General features: G+C 36.2%; 1 protein-coding gene across 3 annotated transcripts in view; it reads right to left on the reverse strand.

Annotated features, from left to right (window-relative positions):
• The window catches only part of rb1cc1 (RB1-inducible coiled-coil 1), a 193915-nt gene that overhangs the window by 12947 nt on the left and 156947 nt on the right, over positions 1–24021 (reverse strand). For 2 of the 3 annotated variants that reach the window (XM_059980953.1, XM_059980943.1), the window contains exons 19-21: positions 23046–23093; positions 19719–19777; positions 12226–12353 (exon numbers count right to left, since the gene is read on the reverse strand). In XM_059980953.1, coding sequence (XP_059836936.1) covers positions 12226–12353; positions 19719–19777; positions 23046–23093 — 235 coding nt within the window. The remainder of the gene's footprint in view (positions 1–12225; positions 12354–19718; positions 19778–23045; positions 23094–24021) is intronic. The other variant, XM_059980959.1, reaches the window with a different exon arrangement.

Genomic DNA, 24021 nt, shown 5'->3' on the forward strand with positions numbered 1-24021 from the left:
TCATATGACAAGTCATTTAATCCTGGAATCATTTTTGTGAACTTCCTTTGAACCCTCTCCAATTTCAGCACATCCTCTCTAAGACAAGAGGCCCAAAATTGATCACAATACTCCAAGAGAGGCCTCACCAGTGCTTTATAAAGTCTCACCATTATATCCTTACTTTATATTCTGGTTTTGTTGAAATCAATACTCATTGCATTTGCCTTCCTCACCACATACTCAACATGCAAATTAACCTTTAGGGAATCCTGCACAAGGACTCACAAGTCGCTCTGCACCTCAGCTTTTTTTGTATTTTCTCTCCACTTAGAAAATAGTCTAGCCTTTTATTTCTTCTACCAAAGTTCATGACCATACACTTTCTAAGACTGTATTACATCTGCCATTCCTTTGCCCATTCTCCTTATCCATCTAAGACCATCTGCAGCCTCTCTACTTCCTTCACACTACCTGCCCCGCACGTATCATCATATCATCGGCACACTTTGCAGCAAATCCATCAATTCTATTATCCAAATCATTGACAAGTAATGTACAAAGAATCAGTCCCAACACAGACCCCTATGAAACACCACTAGTTACCAGTAGCCAGACAGAAGAATCTCCCTTTATTCCCACTCTTTGCCTCCTGCCAATCAGCCACTGCTTTATCTATGCTAGATTCTTTCCTGTAATATCATGGGCTTGTGGCTTGTTATGCAGCCTCGCGTGATACCTTGTCAAAGGCCATCTGAAAATCCAAGTACACAACATCAACCAATTCTCCTTTGTCTATCTTGCTTGTTATTTCTTTAAAGAATTCCAACAGATTTGTCAGGCAAGACTTTCCCTTGAGGAAACCATGCAGACTATGGCCTATTTTATCATCAGCCTCCGGACCACTTACTCAATAATTGACTGTTAAGTGCTCAATGCAGCTGTTTAGACAGTATCTGTTCACATTTTCTCAGTGGCAAACATAAGTTTTTATCTACTAGAACTGATCTTTGAAGGAGTTTTTCTTCTTCAGCTACAACTGTATAAGATTTGAAGTTATTAAACTAAAATTAAAAAAGGATCCAGAGCTTCAGAAACAAACATTTCCACAAATATTAAAGTACCAACCTTAAGTTCAATGCACTTATATTGCAAATAAACCACAACTTCTGAACTGATAAGGTGTTTGCAACTATAATAATTATTGATTGAAGTCATATATTTTGAAACAGAAATCAATAATCTCAAAATAATTCTTCAGTATGGATATTGCTTCTTGCTGTACAGGTAATAAATATGTTTGGTAAACGAATGCTTCAAAAAATTCCTAATTCCCAATGAGAGTTCCATAGAAACAATCCATAAATATATTTTTAGTACATTTATTGAAAACAACAAACTGCTAGAAGGCATGCAGCTGGTTTCAGTGCTATCTGCATTATTATTTTGATTTAGACTGCAGTAGATACTCAACGGAAATAGACTTAACCACATCTGGTGGACAGCCTTCTGCTGTACAACAATATTCATACTGAAGAATTGTTTTGAAATTGGATTTATTAAAAATCGATATTCCCATTTTAATATTCATAATTTATTAAATGTTATTTATTCTAAAGAGATATCGGAATGTGTGATATCCTTAGATGCTGAGAAAGCCTTCGATCGGGTTGAATGGAATTATTTAAAACCTTAAGAAAAATTGAATTTTGGGCCCGATTTTATTCAATGGATTAAATTACTTTATTTATCTCCCTCTGCTTGGGTTCTCAGTAACTCTCAGAATTCCAAACCATTTAAACTTCGACATGGAACTAGACAAGGATGTCTCTTAAGCCCTTTGCTTTTTGATCTGGCTTTAGAACCCTTCGCTATTGCTTTCTGAGAATCTAATGATATCAGTGGTATTTTAAGGAGAGGTATTACTCACAAAGTTTCACTTTATGCTGATGACCTTTTGCTTTATATTTCTAATGTTGAGACTTCAGTACCTTTCGTACTTTCCTTACTCTCCTGTTTTAGTCAGTTTCCAAGGATATAAACTAAATTTTCATAAGAGTGAACTTTTTCCTTTGAATAATTTGGCATCAATTAATACTAAACTTACTTTTAAAATTTTAAGAAATCAATTTACTTATTTGGGTGTAACAATTATTAAGAATTAAAAAGTTATTTGAAGAATTTTTTTTTTACTTTGCTGAATATTGTAAAAAGGGCACTATCAAAATGGTCGCCCCTTTCATTATCATTGATTGGCCAAATTAATTCTATTAAAATGAATATTTCGCCTAAATTTTTTATACCTTTTTCAGGCCTTATCTGTTTTTATTCCTAAATTCTTTTTTGATTCTCTTGATTCTATCTTCATATATATGGAAAAATAAACACTCTTAACTAAATAAAGTTCATCTTCAAAAAGCTAAAAAGAATGGAGGTTGAGCTTTACCAAATGTTAGGTTTTATTTCTGGGCAGTCAACACACGGAATCTCATGTTTAACTGAGAGGACTGCCCTGCTTGGGTTTCTTTAGACGCTAACTCTGTTAATATATTTTCTATCATCTCTCTTCTCAGATCCTCAATTCCTTTATTTTTAAGTGAACTGATAGTTTTGTAGTTAAACATACTTTGAGGATTTGGGTACAATTTAGATAATATTTTGGCTTATTGAGATTTTCTCTTTCAAGTCCCATTTTTTTCTAACTACTTTTTTAAATCTTCTATGACTGATGTAATTTTTAACAATTGGGATAAATTGTGTATTCAATGCTTCCAGAATTTATTTGTTAGAGGAAGTCCCTTTTCATTTGAGCAGTTGTCAACTAAATATAGCTTACCACAAACCCACTTTTTTTGATATTTACAAATTAGAGACTTTCTGCAGTCTCAATTACATACATTTTGTAAAAGTCCTGATAAGAATTTATTAGGTATTCTAATTTTCTCTAAGACACAGCATCACTTGAGAGAACCACTGTGACAAAGTAGGAGCTGATTTATCCTTCCATTTCAACAAGATGGCCCTTCTAGCTATCAATGTAACAAACACAATAACTTGTTCATCAGACACAGAAATACCATGCATATTTTGAGGAATTATTCCAAAAAGCACAGTCAACCTATTAGGTTGTAAATTGATTCTGAGTGCTTTAGAAATTGTCAAAAAGACCTACTTCCAAAAATGTCTTAATATAGAACATGACCAGGACATGTGTGTCAATGTAGCTATCTCAGTTTTACATCTATCACAATACTTTGATTTTGAGAAGAGATGGGGCTCATTTGCTCATTATTATCATTTCAGTTAACTGATAGGTTTCCTCCATGATCCAAATGTAATTTTTTTTTCATATATCTTTTTTTCTTGTTGGCGGTTTGATGTTTATTTTTAGAAGCTTTTTGTATGACGCATGGCTCCTGGGTTGTGGCTCAAAAGGGTTTCTTTCCCCCCCCCCCCCCCCACTTTTCTTCATCAGTAGGTTTTTTTTTATTCACAAAATGTTCAACTTTAAGATAATTTCCTCTTTTATGAGGCATTGTAAGTGTTGTTACTTTGATGTACTTGTACTATTTTTGAATAATAATAAGATTTAAAAAAAAGAATTTATTAGGTGCAATTTTTGACTTTAAACTTTTTCATAATGGATCAATATCTAATATTTACAGTATGTCATTGGGAATGAGAAACATTCCTTTAGACAAAATTAAAAATCTCTGGGAACAAGATTTATAGACTTCAATTTCTGAGGGAACTTGGAATGAAGTTTTTAAATTGGTTAATACCTCATCGTTGTGTGCCTGTCACTCCCTCCTACAATTTAAAGTGGTCCAGAGGGCCCACATGACTAAAGATAAGTTGTCTCATTTTTATTCGGATATATCTCCCTGCTGTGACAGATGTAACAATGGAGAGAGAGGCTTCATTAATTCATATGTTCTGGACATGCCTGAGTCTTGAAAAATATTGGAAGGAAGTATTTCAGACTTTTCCTGTACTTTTTAAAGTAAATTTTAAACCAAACCTTTTGACTGCCCTATTGTACTGTTGGAGGAAAAGATATTATCTTGGAGACACTTGACTTGCACATTTTGGCTTTTATTTCTCTTATAGCTAGGAGGGCACTATTGCTCAGGTGGAAGGATGTTGCTCTGCCTACTCATGTTCAATGGCTAAGCGATGTCATGTCATGCTTAAATTTAGAGAAGATTCGTTGTTCAATTTCTGAATCAAGACAAGACTTTTTAACATTGTGGGGACCTTTTTTTGAATTATTTTCAAAGTCTTTGATTTGTTATCAAGTATTGATTTTGGCTAATAATTTTTTTTTACTATGATAAGGATTTCTTTTTCCTTTTTCTTTCTTTACCAAACAGCTTTTTTTGGTAGTGGGTTTAGATTTTTTTGTATAATAAAATTATTACTCTTCAATTATGATTCTATTTAATTTACATGAATATGGGGTAATGAGACTATAAGTGTGATTCACATATATTGTACTTGATATATGATCTACATCTTCCTGTATTCTTTTTTGTAAGAAATCAATAAAAATATTGAAAAAGAAAAAAGGAACAGAGAAAAAAAACATAGAAAACCTACAGCCCAATACAGGTCCTTCTGTCCACAGTGCTGTGGCAAACATGTACTTAGTTTAGAAATTACCTAGTTTTAACTATAGCCCTCTATTTTTCAAGCTCCATGTGTCTATCCAGGAGCTCATTCCACATACTCACCACACGTGAAAAAACTTACCCCTGACATCTTCTCTATACCTACTGTCAAGCACCTTAATGTTAGCCATTTTGGCCCTAGGAAAAAGCCTCTGACTATCCAGATGATAAATGTCTCTCAGCAGCTTATACACCTCCGTCAGGTCAGCTCTCATCCATTGCTCCAAGGAGAAAAGGGCGAGTTCACAATCTATTCTCATAAGGTACACTCCCCAATCCAGGCAACATCCTTGTAAGTCTCCTCTGCACCCTTTCTATGAGGTGACCAGAAATGTGCACAGTACTCTAAATGGGTCTGACCAGAGTCCTATATAGTGGTTAACATTTCCTCTCGGCTCTTAAACTCAATCCCACAATTGATGAAGGCCAATGGCACCGTATGCCTTCTTAACCACAGAGTCAACCTGCGGAGCAGCTTTGAGTGTCCGATGGACTCAGTCCCCAAGAACCCTCTGATCGTCCACACTGTCAAGAGTCTTACTATATTCTGCCATCATATTTGACCTATCAAAATGAACCACCTCACACTAGCACTTATTGTTAGGGGAGACAGCCAGAGGGGTACTCTCTAATATTTAACTCTTGCCTGTTATCCACGGCTGGTGTCTCGAGTCCTTGGTGTGAGTACTTGCCTATAGCTCCTCTCTATCGCCTCACTTTCCCAGACCAGATGAAGGTAATCAATCTGCATCTCCAGTCTGCTAATGTAGACCCCAAGGAGCTGCAACTCGATGCAGAACTGGCCGCCTGGGAGGCTGGGAGTCCCTCAGACTTCCCACATCTGACACCCAGTGCAGAACAGCAGTTTAACAGACAAACTTCCCAAACCTCAGAAGTAATTTACCTTGCCTCAGCCTGTTATTGCCGAAGCCGTGTTGAGCCAAAGCCCTCCTACTCTGACTCCCTCTACTCTCTCACCCACTCTATAAAGCTGTCTTCTTTTTAAACTTATCCTGCTGGTCTAATTTGCTGACGTCCACGCGCTTGCGCAATGGTGTCTCGAACAAACTGCTGAAGAAAAAACAGTTTCCTTTTAAACTCTTCCTGCTGATGTCCGGCGCTTGGACCAGATAAAGATGAGGCAGGGAAATAACAACTTTTAAAAGATGGATGGACAGGTACAGAGATCAGAAATGCTTGGAATGTTATGGCAATTACCCATTTCTATGCTGAATAACTATGTCTGAAAGTAAGCAAAAAATGTTATACTCTACTTCGCAAAAGTCTTTGGCATATATACAGTATATATATTTGCATAGAACTGTAGTAATTTTATGACATTTGTGTGTGATGATAAACCTGATACTGACATGAATCTCTGTTGTGGACTGAGACTGGGAGGGGAGAGAGAGAGGGGAGAGAGCTGGATGTGCCAGAGAGGTATTCTGCAATGACCAATAAACCAATTGTTAGGAATCAAATGACCTTGTCTGATGTTTCACGGCTGGTTGCCTCAGCACTGAGGCTAATCTCCCGCTACCTGGCACTCCCGTTCTGCCACCTATCCCACACCCCTCCAGCTGCAGTCCATCCTCACCATTCCCAACATCCTTTTCTCCTGCCAGATTTACAAACTCACTCCCTGCTTCACATTGAGAAATACAGTCCTGTCAAAAATCTTAGGCACCCTATATATCTACCTATGACTTTTGTATAGTACTGCATTTTTTTTGCAATTTATGTGGTAGTGCTGGTCAAAATTGAAACAAAAACTAACATAAAGAAACAAAAGTTGTTGAGTAAAATAATACAAAATTCATTCTACTTAATTAAAATAGAAATTAAAACTGTATCATTTATCTTAAAGCTCAGTAAAGACAAATGTCAGCAACCTGACATAACATCCATTGAAAAATCCCATGACGAAGCTTTAGATCATAGCACAAATCCATCAGCCTAAGTAACATCTTTTCTATACAATATTTTCCAAAATTACAGCAAATGTAATGTTGTTGACAAATTAACTTCATGCATGTGAATTTCCACATCTCTCAATTTTCATGTCTGACTTTTATCCACAATTTGGCTAATGTTATACCTTGCTTTAATGCTCTTTTCACAGCTATGTAATGATCTGATTACTCTTTATTTTCCTGAAATTACAACAAATTTGATCAATGCAATGTTCGAAATGCATTGATTATTTTGAGCTTTAAATGACAGGAAGAAAAATCCCTCAAATGAACTTACAATATAATTTTGTTAATTTCCAAAGTAGGATTTCTGGGAGGACTTTGAAAACCAAATTCTCATCCAGTTCACATTAACAAAATTACTTAGAAGTTAACTTGGAAGAAACTCTGAGCATGACAAAAGGTTTCTGGTTATTCCACTTTGGTAGTGCTGATTTTAGGTTTCACAAGAATAACCTGACTTATCTGGTCCAAACATAAATCAAATATCTGAATTTCTAATTCAAGATTAGAGAAACCATCCTCTTGATAGAAAGCTATCAAGGTAGTGCTTATCTAAGTAAACAGCAATTTCCAGCAGCAACTAGACTTTAAAATGAAAGCATATGCGGTTAGAATCACAACTTGACCAAAACTGGAAAACTCAAGATTATGGGAAAGTCAATCATTCCAGTACCAGGACATCATTCTTTGAGGGCATTTCCTCAGGGGAGTGTCCTAATCCTAACCATTTTCTGTTTCTCACTGTCAAAGAAAGGATTTCCCTTTCATCATAGGATTACAGTGGGGGAAGGGAAGAATGTTTGTGCATGATTTCACGAAGCTAAATTCCATTTGTAATCACTCAGAAAAAGCAGACCATGCCTACATGCAACAAAACCTCAACAAAATTTCAACAGAATGGTTTAATAGCAAACAATCTGTCAGAAAAGTGGCAGGAAATAAATGTTTCTAATAGAATAGAGTCTAACTGCCTCTAAGTCCTAATACAGGGTCTTGCCCTGTAACGCGGACCATCCTTGCAACTTACAGACATCACTTTACCTGTTGAGTTTCTCTAGTGATATATTATTTTTGCTCCAAATTCTAGCTCTTGCAATCTTTTGTGAATCTAACAAACTAACCTTTATATACCAGTAATCAGAACCTCCTGATCAGCAAATTAAATGCCATAAGGTAAAAGCAGGTAAAAGGCTGTGCTATTAACAATGAGTAACTTGCCCCTGACATTTGAGAGCCTTTCACTGTACATAACACTCATGACTTGCGCAGGATGGAGAACCACCCAACAAAACAGCCTAGTTAAATGTAACTCTTACCACACTAATGCAACTTTATTAAAACACAAGCTTGATTTGCCATAACCACTATGCCAAATCTGAAGCCTTCCAAAAGACAAAAATGTACATGACTACAGTTACATACCATCTACATAATGTACTTCAGTTACTCACTGAAGAGCCGCTTCCAAGGTTGTGACCTCCACCTCTAAGGGCAAAGACAATAAGTGCACAGGAAAACCACCAGCTTTAGGTATCATTTCAAGCCATATGCCAACCTGATCTGAAATATCACTATTTCTTCATTCTCAATAGAATTACTTACCTAGCTTTACTATAGCCAAACATTTATCAGAAGGAAAGCAGTAGACTAAGGTAGCTTATCTCCAAAGGTAAAAGGACCTAGATGGCAGTTATATAACAGACCTTCCAACAATAGCTAGCATATGGACCACAGATTACAACATGAAATAGAAAAGGCCTGTAAAAGTGCAATGTTATGAAAGTCATGGAATATTTCAACATGCAGGTCGATTATGAAAATCAGTTTGGTAATGAATCCAAAAGAATGAGTTTGTTGAACATCTATGAGATGGCTTTTTGGAGCATTTTGTTGTTGAGCTTACTGGGGGATCAGCTATACTGAATTGGGTGTTATATAATGAACAAAAGGTAATAGAGAGCTTAAGGTAAAAGAACACTTGGGAGACAGTGATCACAATACGACTGAGGTCAACTTGAAATTTGATTAGGAGAAATTAAGGTCTGATGTAGCAGGATTTCACAGGAGTAAAGGAAATAAATGTCAGTGGAAAAAGAGAGAATTTGGCTGAAGAAAGTTGGAAAGAGATGCTAGTAGGATGACAGCAGAGCAGCAATGGCTTGAGTTCTGCGAAAAATGAAGAAGGAGCAAGATAGATATATTCCAAAAATGAATAAATACTCAAATGGCAAAATAGTACAACCGTGGCTGACAATGGAAGTGGAAGCTAGTGTAAAAACAAAAGAGAGGCCATACAACAAAGCAAAAATTAGTAGGAAGATAAGGGGATTGGGATGCTTTTAAAAAATTACAACTTCATGAGGAAAAAGATGAAATCAAAGCAAGTTAGCAAACAATATCAAAGTGGATAGTAAAACTTTTTCAAGTATGTTAAAAACAAGAGGAAAGAGGATATAGGAATGCTAGAATATTAGGCTGAGAAATAATAAAGGGGGACAAGGAGTTGGCAGATGAACTAAATATGTACCTTGCATCAGCCTTCACTGTGGAAGACACTAGCAGTGTGTCAAATGTTGAAGGGTGCAAGGGAAGAGAAGTGAGTGCAGTTACTATTACAAGGGAGTAGGTGCTCAAAAAGCTGAAAGACGCAAGTCATCTCGACCAGATGAACTGCACCTAGGGTTCTGAAAGAGGTCGCAGATAAGAGATTATGGAGGCATTAGAAATGATGTTTCAAAAATCATTGGACTCTAGCATGGTGCCAGAGGGCTGGACAATTGGAAATGTCACTCCACTCTTGAAGAAAGGAGGGACACAGCAGAAAGGAAATTATAGGCCAATTAGCCTGACCTCAGTGGTTGGGCAGATGTTGGAGTCAATTGGTTATGGAAGATGAGGTTATGGAGTACTTGGTGACACAGGATAGGACAAAGTCAGTACGGTTTCCATAAGGGAAAAATCTTGCCTGACGAACCTGTTGGAGTTCATGAGGAGATTACAAATAGGGTAGACAAAGGGATACGGATACAGTGGATGTCATACATTTGGACTTTCAAAAGACCTTTGACAAGATGCCACACAAAGCTGCTTACAAGTTAAGAACTCACAGTATTACTGGAAAGTTACTGGCATGGTTAGAACATTGGCTAATTGGTAGGAGGGAATAAATGGGAATAAAAGGATCCTTTTTCTGATTGGCTGGCAGCGAGTAGTGGTGTTTCTCAGGGGCCAGTGTTGGGACTTTTAATGCTGTATATAAATGATTTAGATGATGGAATAGATGACTTCACTGCCAAGTTTGCAGATGATACGAAGATTGGCGGAGGAGCAGGTAGTGTTGCGGAAACAGATTAGGGGAATAGGCAAGAAAATGACAAATGAGATACAATGTTGCAAAATAGATGGTCATGCACTTTGGTAGTAGAAATAAATGTGCAGACTATTTTCTAAATGGGCTGAAAATCCATAAATCTGAGATGAAGAGCAACTTGGGAGTTGTTGTGAAGAACATTGTAAAGGTTAACTTGCAGGTTGAATCAGTGGTGTGGAAGGCAAATGCAATATTAGCATTCATTTCAAGAGGTACATAATACAAGAGTAAGGATGTGATATTGAGGTTTCATAAGGAAATGGTGAGGCCTCACCTTGAGTACTATGAACATTTTGGGCTCCTCATCTAAGAACAGATGTGCTGGCATTGGAGAGGGTTTAGAGGAGGTCAACAAGGAATGATTTTGTAAATGAAAGCCTCATCATACAAGGAATGTTTGATAGCTCTGGGTCTGTACTCGTGGAATTTAGAAGGATGAGGGTGGATCTCAATGAAACCTTTCGAATATCAAAAGGCCTAGACAGAGCAGATGTAGAAAGGAAGTTTCCCAAGGTGGGGGAGTCTAGGACAGGAGGGCACATCCTCAGGATAGAGGAGCATCATTTAAAAACAGAAATGTGAAGAAACTTCTTTAGCCAGATGGTGGTGAATCTGTGGGAATTGTTATTGTAGGCAGCTGTGGAGGCCAGGTCATTGGGTGTATTTAAGGCAGAGCTTAATAGGTTCTTCATTGGACCTGGCATCAAAGGTTATGGGGAGAAGGCTAGGGAGTGGGACTGAGAAGGGGAAAAAATAGGATCAATCATGAATGAATGGTGGAGCAGACTCAATGGGCCAAAATAGCCTAATTCTGCTTTGTCTTATGGTTTTATATAGTCTTATTATCATTCTCTGAAGATCAATTAGGATGTACAATAATTGCTGACCTTGCAGTAATATAGTACCAAATGATTAAAATTGTTACAATGATCACAATTATGGCATTTTCCATTTTGCTGTTTGTCCAGTATCATTGAAATTAAATCAAGCAATGTTTATTTTTTTGTTGATCTGAAGGCATGACAGAAAAAAATCAAAGAGAAAAATAAATGAGGTTAAAATACCGTCTTGAGAAGCAGCAAGTGGTAAAGAATAAAAAGAAAAACTAGAAAAGTGAATAATGCAAAATTGAATCAGTAACTACCAATTTTTTAAAGCATGTACAATGTAGCTGTAATGAATCATTTTAAAATCAGACCGGCTTGAGAATAGTCTACAGTTTTAGAATAAAGGAAGTAACAGTGATTAGGACAGAACAATTATTAAAACTCCTGTCAATTCTGTTTTTAGAGGACATTAAAGGGAGTTGCCTTGAAATATTACCTAAATCAATAAATTGAAGTGGGGAATTGAACTGACATCTGTAAATTAAAAGTACGGTAGTGAGATGTGATAGCCATCTGAAGATAATTAAGACTGATATTTAAAGATAAAGGAATAGTAGTGAGTGTACTGAACTCTGTGAGGAGAATTAAAGCATCCGTAAGTGTTAAAATAGTGAAAAAGATACCATGTTTCTTTTAGGGAGAACCTTTGAAAAACCTGAAAAAGAACTGAATAAAATTAAAACCAACCAGGAAGCATTAAAACATAGTTTTCTAGACCTAACTGAACTGAAATTAGCTTTACTAATTTTGTTCTGCTTACCATTTTCATAGTATAGAGAAAGCACGTGAATTTCACTAGAAATTTCTCATGTCCTTACAATTCAAGATTAAGATAATCTTTTCTGTACAGAATACTAAAAATATATAAAATGCAATTAGATGACGACAAATGATAGACACCATTAATAAGATGAAAAATCTAAATACACTTAAGTACAAGTCCCATATGTGCACATTCATTTAAAAACAATTACAGTATCTATCATAACCAGCAAATAATTCCACTTTTCCTTTGAATCATTTCCAGCTGTCTAAAATTGGGATATTTATTCATGGCAGATTATGGATTAAAAATGCAAAATTTGCATGAAATCTATTTTTGACTGCAAGCCGCATAGAAGTTACTCAATGAAACATGGCCTGATTCATTGTAGTTTGTTTTAACATTTGGCAACATGCAAAACACTGAGCATAAAGTTGAAAGAAAGAAATGACAATTCTCAAAATGAGAGCACCTGGTTGTAATTTGCACTGGGATCGCTGAATGAGGAACAAAGTAGAAACTTACAACTATTAGGACACTTTTGAATAAAATAATTTATTTAAAGCAAAAATTTTCTCACCAGGTTTAAGATCTAATGCTCCCAAAGACTCTGAATGCAAGAAGTAAAGTGTTGGGCCAACAGTAAACAGAACATAATTATCGTGACGTTCATCCAAGATTATGAGCACCAAATCACCAACTTGGAAACTGGAAGAGAAATTAACAATATTAAATGGTAAAATTGAAGATCATTTGTTTAATTTAAATACTACATGAGACACTGTGAGCAGCAAGAAGAAATATAGTCCACTATAATCTATAACCTGAAGATCTACCAAATTTCTCACACTACCATCACCATCAAGTCATAAAACAAATTTGGCTTATTCAGCAATGTATGAGCCACGGACATGTTAGAAAAGTTATATTTCAACAAAAGATGCCAGCTTAGCACAACTGGAATACAGCATAAAATGCTGATTGAAACAAAATTTCACAGACAAACAAATAATTCTACATCAGATTATTGTGGTATTAAAAGGTAGATAAGACTGTAAAGAAAGATTTTGGCATATTGATTTTCATAAATCAGAATACAAGTACAGGAGTTGGGATGTTATCTTGAAGTCCTATAGGATGTTCGTGAAGCCTAATTTGGAGTATTGTGTGCAGCTTTCCTTACCTAACTGCTGAAAAGATATCAATGGATTGAAAGAATGACAAGAGAATGGATGCATACAAATTTCCTTTCAAGATCTTCAACTTCATTTGGAAATGTACCAGTCATTAATTGGTAATTCATGAACTCCCTTCTGAACTACAAACATTTAATTAAATGATTTTGCTGGAAATACTTTCATTAAATATTTGTACAATTCAAGGAAATGGCTCACCAGATTTTTTTTAAATACATCTAGGAATGGACAACAGAGCCTATTGTTATTAATGTCCATGGCAAAAAGAAATACTCACTACCAAATTCTATGTCTAATGTGAACTGCATATCCTTGTTACATTTCAACATAACATACAGTACATTATTTTGGTCTTTCAACAAAAAACTATCAAAATAATTTAAGATGCAAGTGTTTCAATTATTTGTTAAAAGGGTGCAACAAAAAGTATTTTCCTTTTTGGTCAGTTAACTAGACCAGGCTAATAGAGTAAAAATGTTGGTTGGACCCTTGAAAGGGAATTGGAATGCACCCAATCAGTGAACGAAAGCACAAGAAGCAACAGCGACTTTACGCAGGTCTGCAATTGAAGATTAAAAAATGCAGTGCTTCGTGGCAGTTTTCAGAGTTGGACTGTGTCCAATCAGTGAATGGGATTCATTAGGAAGAGCGCATTAAAATAAGGCAAGGGCAAGCGGAGTGGCTATTGTGTGAGTAGGCCAGTGTTAGAGTGGCTTTGGTTAATCAGGCTTAGCAGAGTTAAGTACCTGGGTTCTTTATTCTTCATTCCTCATCTGTTAGGGCACACTTAGTGCAGTGAGAATGATGGCTCTGGGGCAGTGTTACAAGAACTTAAGAAATAGGAGGAGTAAGCCATCTGGCCCGTTGAGCCTGCTCCGTCATTCAATAAGATCATGGCTGATCTGACCATGGACTCGTCTCCACCTACCTGCCTTTTCCCCATTACCCCTTATACCCCTACTATGCAAAAATAAATCCAACCTTGCTTTAAATATATTTACTGAAGTAGCCTCTACTGCTTCACTGGGCACAGAATTTCACAGGCTCACCACTCTTTGGGAAAAGCAGATCCTCCTCAACTCTGTCCTAAATTTACTAAATTTATTGGTTAATGACCGATATCCTTGTGAGCACATTTGCTACAGTTGTTCAGGAGGGTTTAAACTAATTTGACAGGGCGGTGGGAACTGGAGTGATAGGGCTGAGGATGGGTAGTTGGTTAAAAGACAGAAGCAGCATGTAGCGAGACTGCTAGCAAGGACAGGCTGATGATAGGATGAAATTGCAGTCAATGGGTTGAATAGCAAAGTAAAAAGGGGGACAAAAATCAAAAAGGATGATAAATACTGAACTGATGGTGTTAGATTTCAATGCATACAGTATATGGATTAAGGTAGGTAAACATGAAGCACAGTTACAGATTAGCATGTATGACATTCTGGGCATCTTTGAGTCATGGCTGAAAGAAGATTATAGCTGAAAGCTTAACATCCAAGGATATAAACTGTATCGAAAGGACAGGCAGGTAGGCAGAAGAGGTGGGGCAGCTCTGTTGGTAAAAAATGAAATCAAACCATTAGAAAATGATGATATAGGATTGAAACGTGTAGAGTCGTTGTGGGTAGAGCTAAGATTACTACAAGAGTAAAAAGATCCTGCTGGAAGTTATACACAAACCTCCGAACAGCAGCAAAGATGGGCTAGAAATTACAACGGGAGATAGAAAATGCATGACAAAAAAGCAATATACTGATAGTCATGGGGAATTCCAGTATGTATCCAGATAGATGGAGAAAGATAGGTTGATCCTGGATTCCAAGAAGGAGACTATGTAGAATGTCTACAAGATGACTTTTTAGAGCAGCTTACGTTTGAGCCCACTAAGGGATCAACAGTCCTGGAATGGGTGTTGTGCAATGAATCAGAATTAAAGAGCTGAAGGTAAAAGAACCCTTGGGGGAGGTGATCATAACATGAAAGAATTCACCCTGCAATTTGAAAAGGAGAAGCTAAAGTCTGGTGCATCAGTATTACAGTGGAGTAAAGTGTACTACAGAGGTATGAGAGAGGAGTTGGCCAAAACTAGCAACGGCTGGAGCTTCTTGGAGCAATTCAGGAACAGGATAGATACATCTCTAAGAAGTAGTAGTATTCGAAAGGCAGATGATGCAACTGTGACTGACAAGGGAAATTAAAGCCAACATAAAAGCCAAAAAGAAGGCAATATATAATATTGCAAAAATTAGTGGGAAGTTAGAGGATTGGGAAGCTTTTAAAAACCAACAGAAGTCAAAGAAGGAAAAGATGGAATACCAAGGTAAGCTAGCCAATAATATTAAAGAGGTTACCAAAAATTTCCTCAGATACATAAAATGCAAAAAAAAAGGTGACAAATAAATGGTGGACGAATTGAATAAGTATTTTGCATCAATTTTCACTGTGGAAGACACTAGCAGTATGCCAGAAGTTCAAGAGTGTTGGGTGCAGAAATCAGAGAAGTTGTCATTACTAAAGAGAAGTTGCATGTGAAAATGAAAGGTCTAAAGGTGGACAAGTTTTCTAGACCAGATGGTCTACACCTCAGGGTTCTGAAAGAGATGGCTGAAGAGATTGGGGAGGCATTGTTATTGATACTTCAAAAATCAATAGAATTTGGAATAGCTCTGAAGGATTGGAAAATTGCAAATGTCACTCAACTCTTCAAGAAAGAGGAAGGCAAAACAAAGGAAATTATAGGACAGTTGGTCTGACCTTAGTAGTTGGGGAGATGTTGGAAGTTGAGGATGCTGTTTTGGCATACTAGGAGGCACATGGTAAAACAGACTGTGGTCAGTGTGGTTTCATCAAGGGAAAATTTTGCCTGACAAATAAATCCATTGGAATTCCTTGAAGAAATAAAAAAAAGGATAGACAAAGGAGAATTGGTGGATGTTGCATAAGTGGATTTTCAGAAGGCTTTTGACTAAGTGTCACACATGAGGCTGCTTTAACAAGTTAAGAGCCGTGGTATTACAGCAAGACATTAGCATGAACAGAACACTGGCTGAATGGCAGGAGGCAAAGAGTTGGTTGACTGCCAGTGACCAGTGGTGTTCCGCAGGGGTCTGTGTTGAGACCAATTCTTTTTATGTTATATGTCAATGATTTGGACGACAGAATTGTTGGCTTTGTGGCCAAGTTTGTAGATGAAATGAAGATCCGTGGAGGGGCAAGTGGCGCTGAGAAAACACAGAGAAATGGAAGGACTTAAGAAGATTAGCAGAGTTGGCAAAGAGGTGGCAGATAGAGCAGTATTGGAAAGTGTATGGTAATGCACTTTGGTAGAAGAAATAAAAGCATAGACTATTTTCTAAATGGAGAGAAAATTCAAAAATCTGAGGTGCAAAGGGACTTGGGAGTTCTTGTGCAGGATTCCCTAAAGGACAATTTGCAGGTTGAGTCAGTGGTGAGGAATGAAAATGCAATGTTAACATTCATTTCAAGAGGACTAGAATAGAAAAACAATGATGTAATGTTGAGGCTTTATAAGGCGCTTGTGAAGCCTCATTTGGAGTATTTTGAGCAATCTGGGGCACCTTATCTAAGAAAGAATGTGGTGATATTGGAGTGTTCAAAGGAGCTTCATGAAAATGATTCTAGGATTATGAGGGGTGTTTGATGGCTCTGGACCTGTACCTACATGAATTCAGAAGAATGGTGGGGAGAAATCTCATTGAAACCTCACTGAACACTGACAGAACTTGATAGAGTGGATGTGGAGAAGGCACTTCCAATGGTGGGGAAGTCTAAGACCAGAGGCCACAACCCCAGAATAGAAGGGTGTCCATTTAAAACTGAGATAAGAAGGAATTTCTTTTGCTAAAGAGTGGTGAATCTGTGGAATTCATTGCAGAGATGGCTGTGGAGGCCAAGCAATGGTATATTTAAAGCAAAGGTCCAGGCATTTAGGGTTATGGAGAGAAAGCAGGAGACTGAGGTTGAGAGGGAAATGGATCAGCCACGATGAAATGTCAGAGCAGGTTCAATGGGTCAAATAGCCTAATTCTACTCGAATATCTTATGGTTTTATATTATAATCAGGATTTTTAGTATCAGACAAAGTCACAAGATTTTTTCATTCTGGAAATCTTTGATCAATACAAGAGATCCCAAAGTGTGCAATGTCACTAAATTTAATTCAGGAGATACTTTACCCAGAGATGGTTAGAATGTAGATCCCATTACAAAGCAATAGGTTGGGTTCATTTAGAGTAAATATAGATTAACACATGGAGTAACAGAATAATAGGCCAATGGGAGAAATTTAAGTATAATTACCAGCATAAACTAATGTGTTATAAAATCCTATACATAGTGCAATAATACTAACCAAAATAGCAAGTGAATGACTAATACATCATGAATATTAGATATATCATTGAAGCTAAACCTTGCTGCCATATTTCTACAAGTATACCACACAGGGTCAGTGCCCCCAATCAGAAAAAAAAAAATCAATACTTTAAACAGGTTCCTAATGAAATTCTAGTGTCCATGTCAGACAGAAGAACAGCAGACACTTTGGGAACAAAATCTGACAATGTAGGCTAATGACCGACTGATGACCTCGCATGTGTTCAATTTCAACAGTGCGCATGACAGGGAATGAGAAAAGGTGCAGCTGACTCATATTGTTTCCTCGTGGCCTGGTAGCACGTGCTTCGCAGCCTGGTGGTTGGGGACCACTGATGTAGGGGATTCACAGCCCGTTCTTTAACCAGAGCCTTCAGCAATTTGGGCAACAAGGGAGAGAGGAAGAGGAGAGCCATCCGCAGTACCACCGATGCAGCAGAGAGGGTCTCAAGATGGCTGTGGCTCAAAAGAGGGGAGCCATGGAGTCAGAAGTGGCTAGCCATCTGGACACAAGATGGGGTCTGAGCAGCCCCAGCTGGGTCACCTGGAGGAGGGTGTATGATGTTGAAAGACACAAAACATCTGATGATTCCAGGAACATGGCTGAAGATGTGTCCAGAGGCATCAGAAGATATATGCACACAACAAAGAACATTTAGAATTTAGACAATAAAAAGAGAAAAGCACAGGATTTCTCTCATTACAGTGATAATCAAAGCTACAACTGAACAGAGTAAAGAGTAAGAATGACAAAGCTATTCTAATAGAAGTGAAAATTTAATCTATTTGTGGAAAATATCTAAGAGACGAGACTCTGAGAAAAAACCTACTCACAGAAGGAGATTGAGATTGCCTGTAGCAAGCAGTAGATGGCTACCATTACAACTTGGAGCAAGTTGTAGAAGAGCAGAGGCTTGCCTGCAAGTTTGTCAAGAATGATCTTATGACAAAAACACTGTAATCTCCAAATTAGGAAAAAGTTAATTATATAGATTTGTTTTAAAAATCTCAAACATTTTATTTCTCCACCGATGGTTAAATTGGTACAGTGAAGCTAGCATACAGTACTGACCAAAACATTCTCAGAATTGATTTTAAAACAGACTAATAACTGGAAGTACAATGAAAGCAGTTCGGGACCATGTAAAGAATTTGATTATTTTGGTTACAGGTGAAAGCTTGTCCAAGTCACTATGAACATTTATTTCAAGTCTCAGTGATATCAAGATCTGCACATTTAATATTTATATGGAGGGCAAATCTGTTACAGGTGACTCAATGTTAACTTCAGCTTTCACAATTTTTTATAAAATGATGAATTTGGAGTATAAACTTGTCTACTCTTTTAGTAACTGCTTTAAATTTGAACCAGTTTTAAGTTTAAACAAAACGTTCCTAAAAGCCTTATTAATTTAATAATCTCTAGAATAGTGTGACTCTTCTCAATTTACAACACAAGTCTTGCTTGCAAATTACACCCTGGTCTTGCCTGGAATGAAACACTCCATCTGGTGGTTGAACTGAGAACTGATTAAACCAGCTCAATTAAATCACATGCAAATTCAAATGACAGATGGTACTGGAACTTGAATTCCTGGTTGGGTCTTGTGAGGGCACTTACTATTTGAGTGTAGCACAACTTTAAATAAATTTAGAAAGGTTACAAAAATAGAATTACTAAATACAGACACAAACAAGAGAAAAACTGCAGATGCTGGAAATCCAAGCAACAATGCTGGAGGAACTCCACAAACCAGACACCGTGTATGGAGAAGAGTAAAAGTCCGAAACATAAATTTTAGCTGGTGGCTGCAACAACTTCTTAGTAACATCTGAAATTGAAGTTTTTGTCACAATATTATGCATAAAACATGCAATGTGCTCTGGTAACCGGGATCAAAGTTGAAAGACTAATACATAATTTTGTTGAAAGACTGGTACACTTAGATGATAACATTCTTAAAAATCACAAACGTTTTTAGTAGAAAAATAAACACTTTTAAAAATGGGATCAGATGGTTTTAAAAAAAAAGCAAAGCAGCTCAATTGCTTCAATAATTAGAACCTAAATTGGGAAAAGAAAAATCAATTATGCTTTTATTCCTACAAACAAATCAAAAACCCATATGATACAGTTGAAATTACTATATTTTTTGTGTCCATTTATTAAACCAGGTTAGGTATTTCCAGTCTTCATACAATCAAATAAATGCATTCCCAAAAAAAACTACAAACTGCTGTTCAAGGTTCCCACATCTTGAGATGCTTTATACCAGTAACTCATCCAGAAATCATGGAATGCTATTAAGCTGGATACTTAAGTGATGTGCTCTCATTAAATACATTATGTTAGGGTCTATTTACTTTTAAATTGTACCCTCCCTCAACCCCAAAGTTAGCCTATAAATAAATTTGTTTTATAGAAACTAAACATTCCAATCAATAATGAAGCAGTTTCTCTTTTTTTTTGCCAAAATATACTTACTCTCGAATGGCTATTTTGTCAGAATTTCTGGAAGAAACTGAGGACAAGCTCTGAGACATCTGAAAAATCAAAGCCAAACTATTAGCCAAAGAAGGGTTCAAATATTTTATAAAAGTAATAATAAAACAAACGGTTAACAAATCACAAAATCTGATACACATTTCTCTAAATTTAATGTCATTGCATCAAAAGATTTTGGTTGGTAGCTGATTGCACTACATATATAGTTGAAAATAAGTACGAAGAAAAACTAAAGTACAACTTAACTTACTATTCAATAAGTTTTACAGAAAGACCCTTGTTTGGTAGATCAAGAAAACTTGAGTGTTGCATGCAGCATCAAATGCTTAATAAAGTTGTACAGAACACTTTGAATTGCAGCATTTCCACTAATAGGCATAAAATTCATTCTGAGTCATTAGCAAAATAAGAAAATAACCAGATAAAAATTATAGAAAGTATAACAACTTGAATTGTAAGTTGCAAAGTACATTTAGTTATAATCAGTGTCTTTTGCACATGTTAAATTCCACTCTCCAAAAACGCTTGTTTATTTTTCACTGCTATAGAGGTCAGATTCTTCTCACTTTTGCAGCTCTCTTTTTACATTTAAATGTTCATGGGATTTATTTTGCACTCATTGAATTTGCTGGCATGTCAGCAAAACAGCTGGAGGTAACCTGGTGAAAAACAGCAGAGTAAATGGTAATGGAGGGAGAAAGTGTAAATCTACCACAGCTTGCTTCTGATGATATATTTTTTGGGAGGATGTGGTGATGGAGGAAGAAATAGGCCATTACTATTTTACAGGATCTCTCAGCAACCATGCCTTAAGGTCCCTTTTAGAATTATTTTGATCAATCATGTGTGGAACAATTCCTTATGCTAATAGGTTGAGGATAAGCTATTTTATAGATCCAATCTTTGCAAGTTCACGGCTATTTGAGTTCTGGCCAAACAGTACTATGGGTAAAAGTTCTGGGATATCTTTCTGATCTTCACAGTAAAAGGTCCTTGCCCATTATCTTTATTTCCCTTGTTTTGAAATAAGTACAACATAAAAATGCCAGAGGATTATTACACAAATGAATTTTGAATCTGACAAAAATATGACTGTGCTGCTAATGAATGCAAACTCAAGGTGTTGACACACAATCAATTTTTGCCACCTTATCTTGAGAGTTTTATGCAAAGCTTTCTGCTTTCATATTATTACAACACAAACATTTATGAAGTGGAGTTTAAAATCAAAATCTTAGTTTTTGCAAACATGGATGAAAATATTTTCAAATAATACATGCTCTTTTCAAATACTTTCAGTTCAGTCCAGTCCACAATAAAATTGAATACTGCCAGAATTACTTTATAAGTTCCATTTTGTGTATACAACATTTTAACAGCTACAACAAGCATTATGATGCACTGGCTCAAATCACAAAGACCATGCACTGTTAGTCACAAATTCTAGTTCAACAGCAGAGCAAAAGTCCTCAATTATTTATTAGGAGACACACACAATTAAGCAAATAAATAAATCACTACTCATCATGGAAACAAGGAAACTGGTAATTTTAACAAATTACCTTCTCAGGCTTCCAACTGGGTACAGATACAATTTTAACTGATGTTTCGATGACAAACTCTGCCAGGTTCATCAGGGATAATGCCTGGTCATGCCCAGTCTGGTTGTATTTATACCCTGTCTTCTATCCCTCCTAATTGGTTAGTCCTCATCCAAACAGGTTTCCACTGTCCCACCTTGTTTACAATCAAATTATTGTTCTTATTTAGAGCGAGACCTTCGTCTTTGTTAAAATTCTTTTCTTCCAGTTTTATTTGAATAGATTCCTCCATCAGGCAGTCTCAAAAGCCATTGGCGTGGCACAGTGGTCTTGCGCCAAAATCAATTGTATGGCCATTGCAAATGCAATGTTCTGCTACCGTCGATTTCTCCGGGAAACGCAAACAGTTACGCATCCTGTGCTCCTTGATGAAGATGGCAGAGTTTGTCATTGAAATGTCGGTTAAGATTGATACCTTAACCCAGCTGGAAGCCCAGGAAGAGTTTAATCATCATATACACCAGGAAGACACTAGACCATGGTAATTCTAAATTTAAAAAATATCAAAATGCTACTCAAGGAAAAGTTAAACCATTTGCAGAAAAAAAATTATAAAGCATGCAATACTCCTTAAATGAACAAACTGGACTATCAACCATGCATTCCACAGAGACAACATTTCAACTTTCACTTTTGAAAGCATTCCCTCCACCCCCCACCAGCCAATATTCCAAAATAAAGGCATCACAAGGATAATGAACTTCAGTACAAGCAAAATAATTCCTGCAGATACATGCATGCATTTTGAAATCAACACCTTAGATGAGAAATAGAAACTTCAATTGTTAATTATTTCCAAGTATTTCCATTCAAATATTCTTCAAATTTATTATTATGCTTCCAGTTAAGAAGATGCAGTTAATATTGATATTATTCCTAGCTCAAAATAAACCAGCAAAAATGGCTAACAAAATTAAGAATACCTCAATGAAAGTTAAAGCCTTTGGGTTACTATTATTATAAATGTTATATTCTTTTGATCTTTAAAATTAAAGTACATAAACAACTGATACACTACAACAGCATATTCTTGCTGATTTCCTTGCTCTGAAAAATTTGTCAGCAATACTAGCAATATCAAAATAATTATTTACTAATGTACATTGACTAATCTTGAATATTCAGAATTCTGCAGTTTGAATAAACATTGGATTACAGCACTTCACCAAGTACCACATGAAATCCACTAACAGATTTAAAAAAAAATAAACATCTTCCAAAATGGACTTTTCTCTATAATTTATTAATCTTTGTCTAAATATTTAACAATGATTTGAAGCTAAATGATTGTGAAAAGGATGAAATCACAGAAACATACAAAAAAAATAATATGATTAATAAGTACAAGTTTTCTGTATTCCCTCTAAACTGAAAACATGCGAATTTAAGATATTCAAGCTAAAATTCTCTTCAAAATGCACAAGACATTCCGTTTGCTTGGAAAACAAACTTTGCTTAAGATAACACAAGAAAAACATTTTTACTATTTCACTATTTTAGCATTGCACAGAACCCTGCATTTCCTAAAGTGAAATAAAGTATTTGAAACTGGATATTGCCACTATATTTTCCACCAATTCCTTCATTCTCTCCAAGCTTTAACAGTATGAGAATTAAGATAAGTTTCTGTAAGATTATTATTCCAACTGTAATAATATGGACCAGATAAAGTTCATTTGCTTTGTGGCAAAAGCAGAATACATACCAATCTTTGATTTAATCGTTTATTCTCCTCTTCTTTCATTTGTAATGTCTACAAGCAAGCAAAATAAAAAAAAACAATCTAATGTTTAAATTCATAGCACTATTAAAATGCAAAATGAATTGTTATTCAACCAGCTGCCAAGAGAAAAGTACTAGAGAGAATAGATAAAATGTCACCAAGTAGAACCAAAAATGTTTGTAAACATTAATTTTAATTGTTATTAATAATTTTTCATCTTTGTCCTTTCACTACCTGTTAAAGAATCATAAAATTTGTCAGAGCATTCCTGGACACAGATGAGAGCCAACAAATTATTAAGTATGATACAACCAAATATGGCAGCAAATTTGTGAAGAAGTTCAAGGTCACTGCCAGATCAAGTTTATTGAGGGATAAAGTTGGTCAAAGGAACTTCTCTCTTCTAAACACTTGAACTACTTAGCTTTCTCTGTGTGGGATCTATAGCATGTTAAAATAAAGTATCACTATTGTCTTTGTTACTAAGAAAAATTATAATTGATATCCTAATTTTTCTACATACTTTAGATGGGTCTGATGTTATGCCCTGCGTAACTAACACTATACAAGGACTACGTGAACAGGAAAGTTATAACACCACCACAATGCAAATATCAAAGTATTTCATTGACAGTGAAGTGGAGAAAAACTTGAAACAGTACAGGCCCTTTGGCCCATATTGTTGTGCCAATCCCTCTATATACTCAAAGTTCTAACCCTTCCTTCCCACATAACCTTCCATTTTCTAATGTCTGTCCAAGAGTCACTTAAATTCCCTAATGTAGCTGCATCTAATGTAGGCGCTCTACACACCTACCACACTGTGTAAAAAAAACTATGTGCCACTAACATCCCCTCCGCCAATCCCTTCCTCCCAGTATATTAAAGTTATAGTTCTGCCCAGGGAAAAAGTCTCTTGTCTTATGCTTCTTATCATGAGACCTTGGAGCAGAATTAG

The sequence above is a fragment of the Hypanus sabinus genome, chromosome 1 (assembly GCF_030144855.1).
Source record: "Hypanus sabinus isolate sHypSab1 chromosome 1, sHypSab1.hap1, whole genome shotgun sequence".
Taxonomy (NCBI): domain Eukaryota; kingdom Metazoa; phylum Chordata; class Chondrichthyes; order Myliobatiformes; family Dasyatidae; genus Hypanus; species Hypanus sabinus.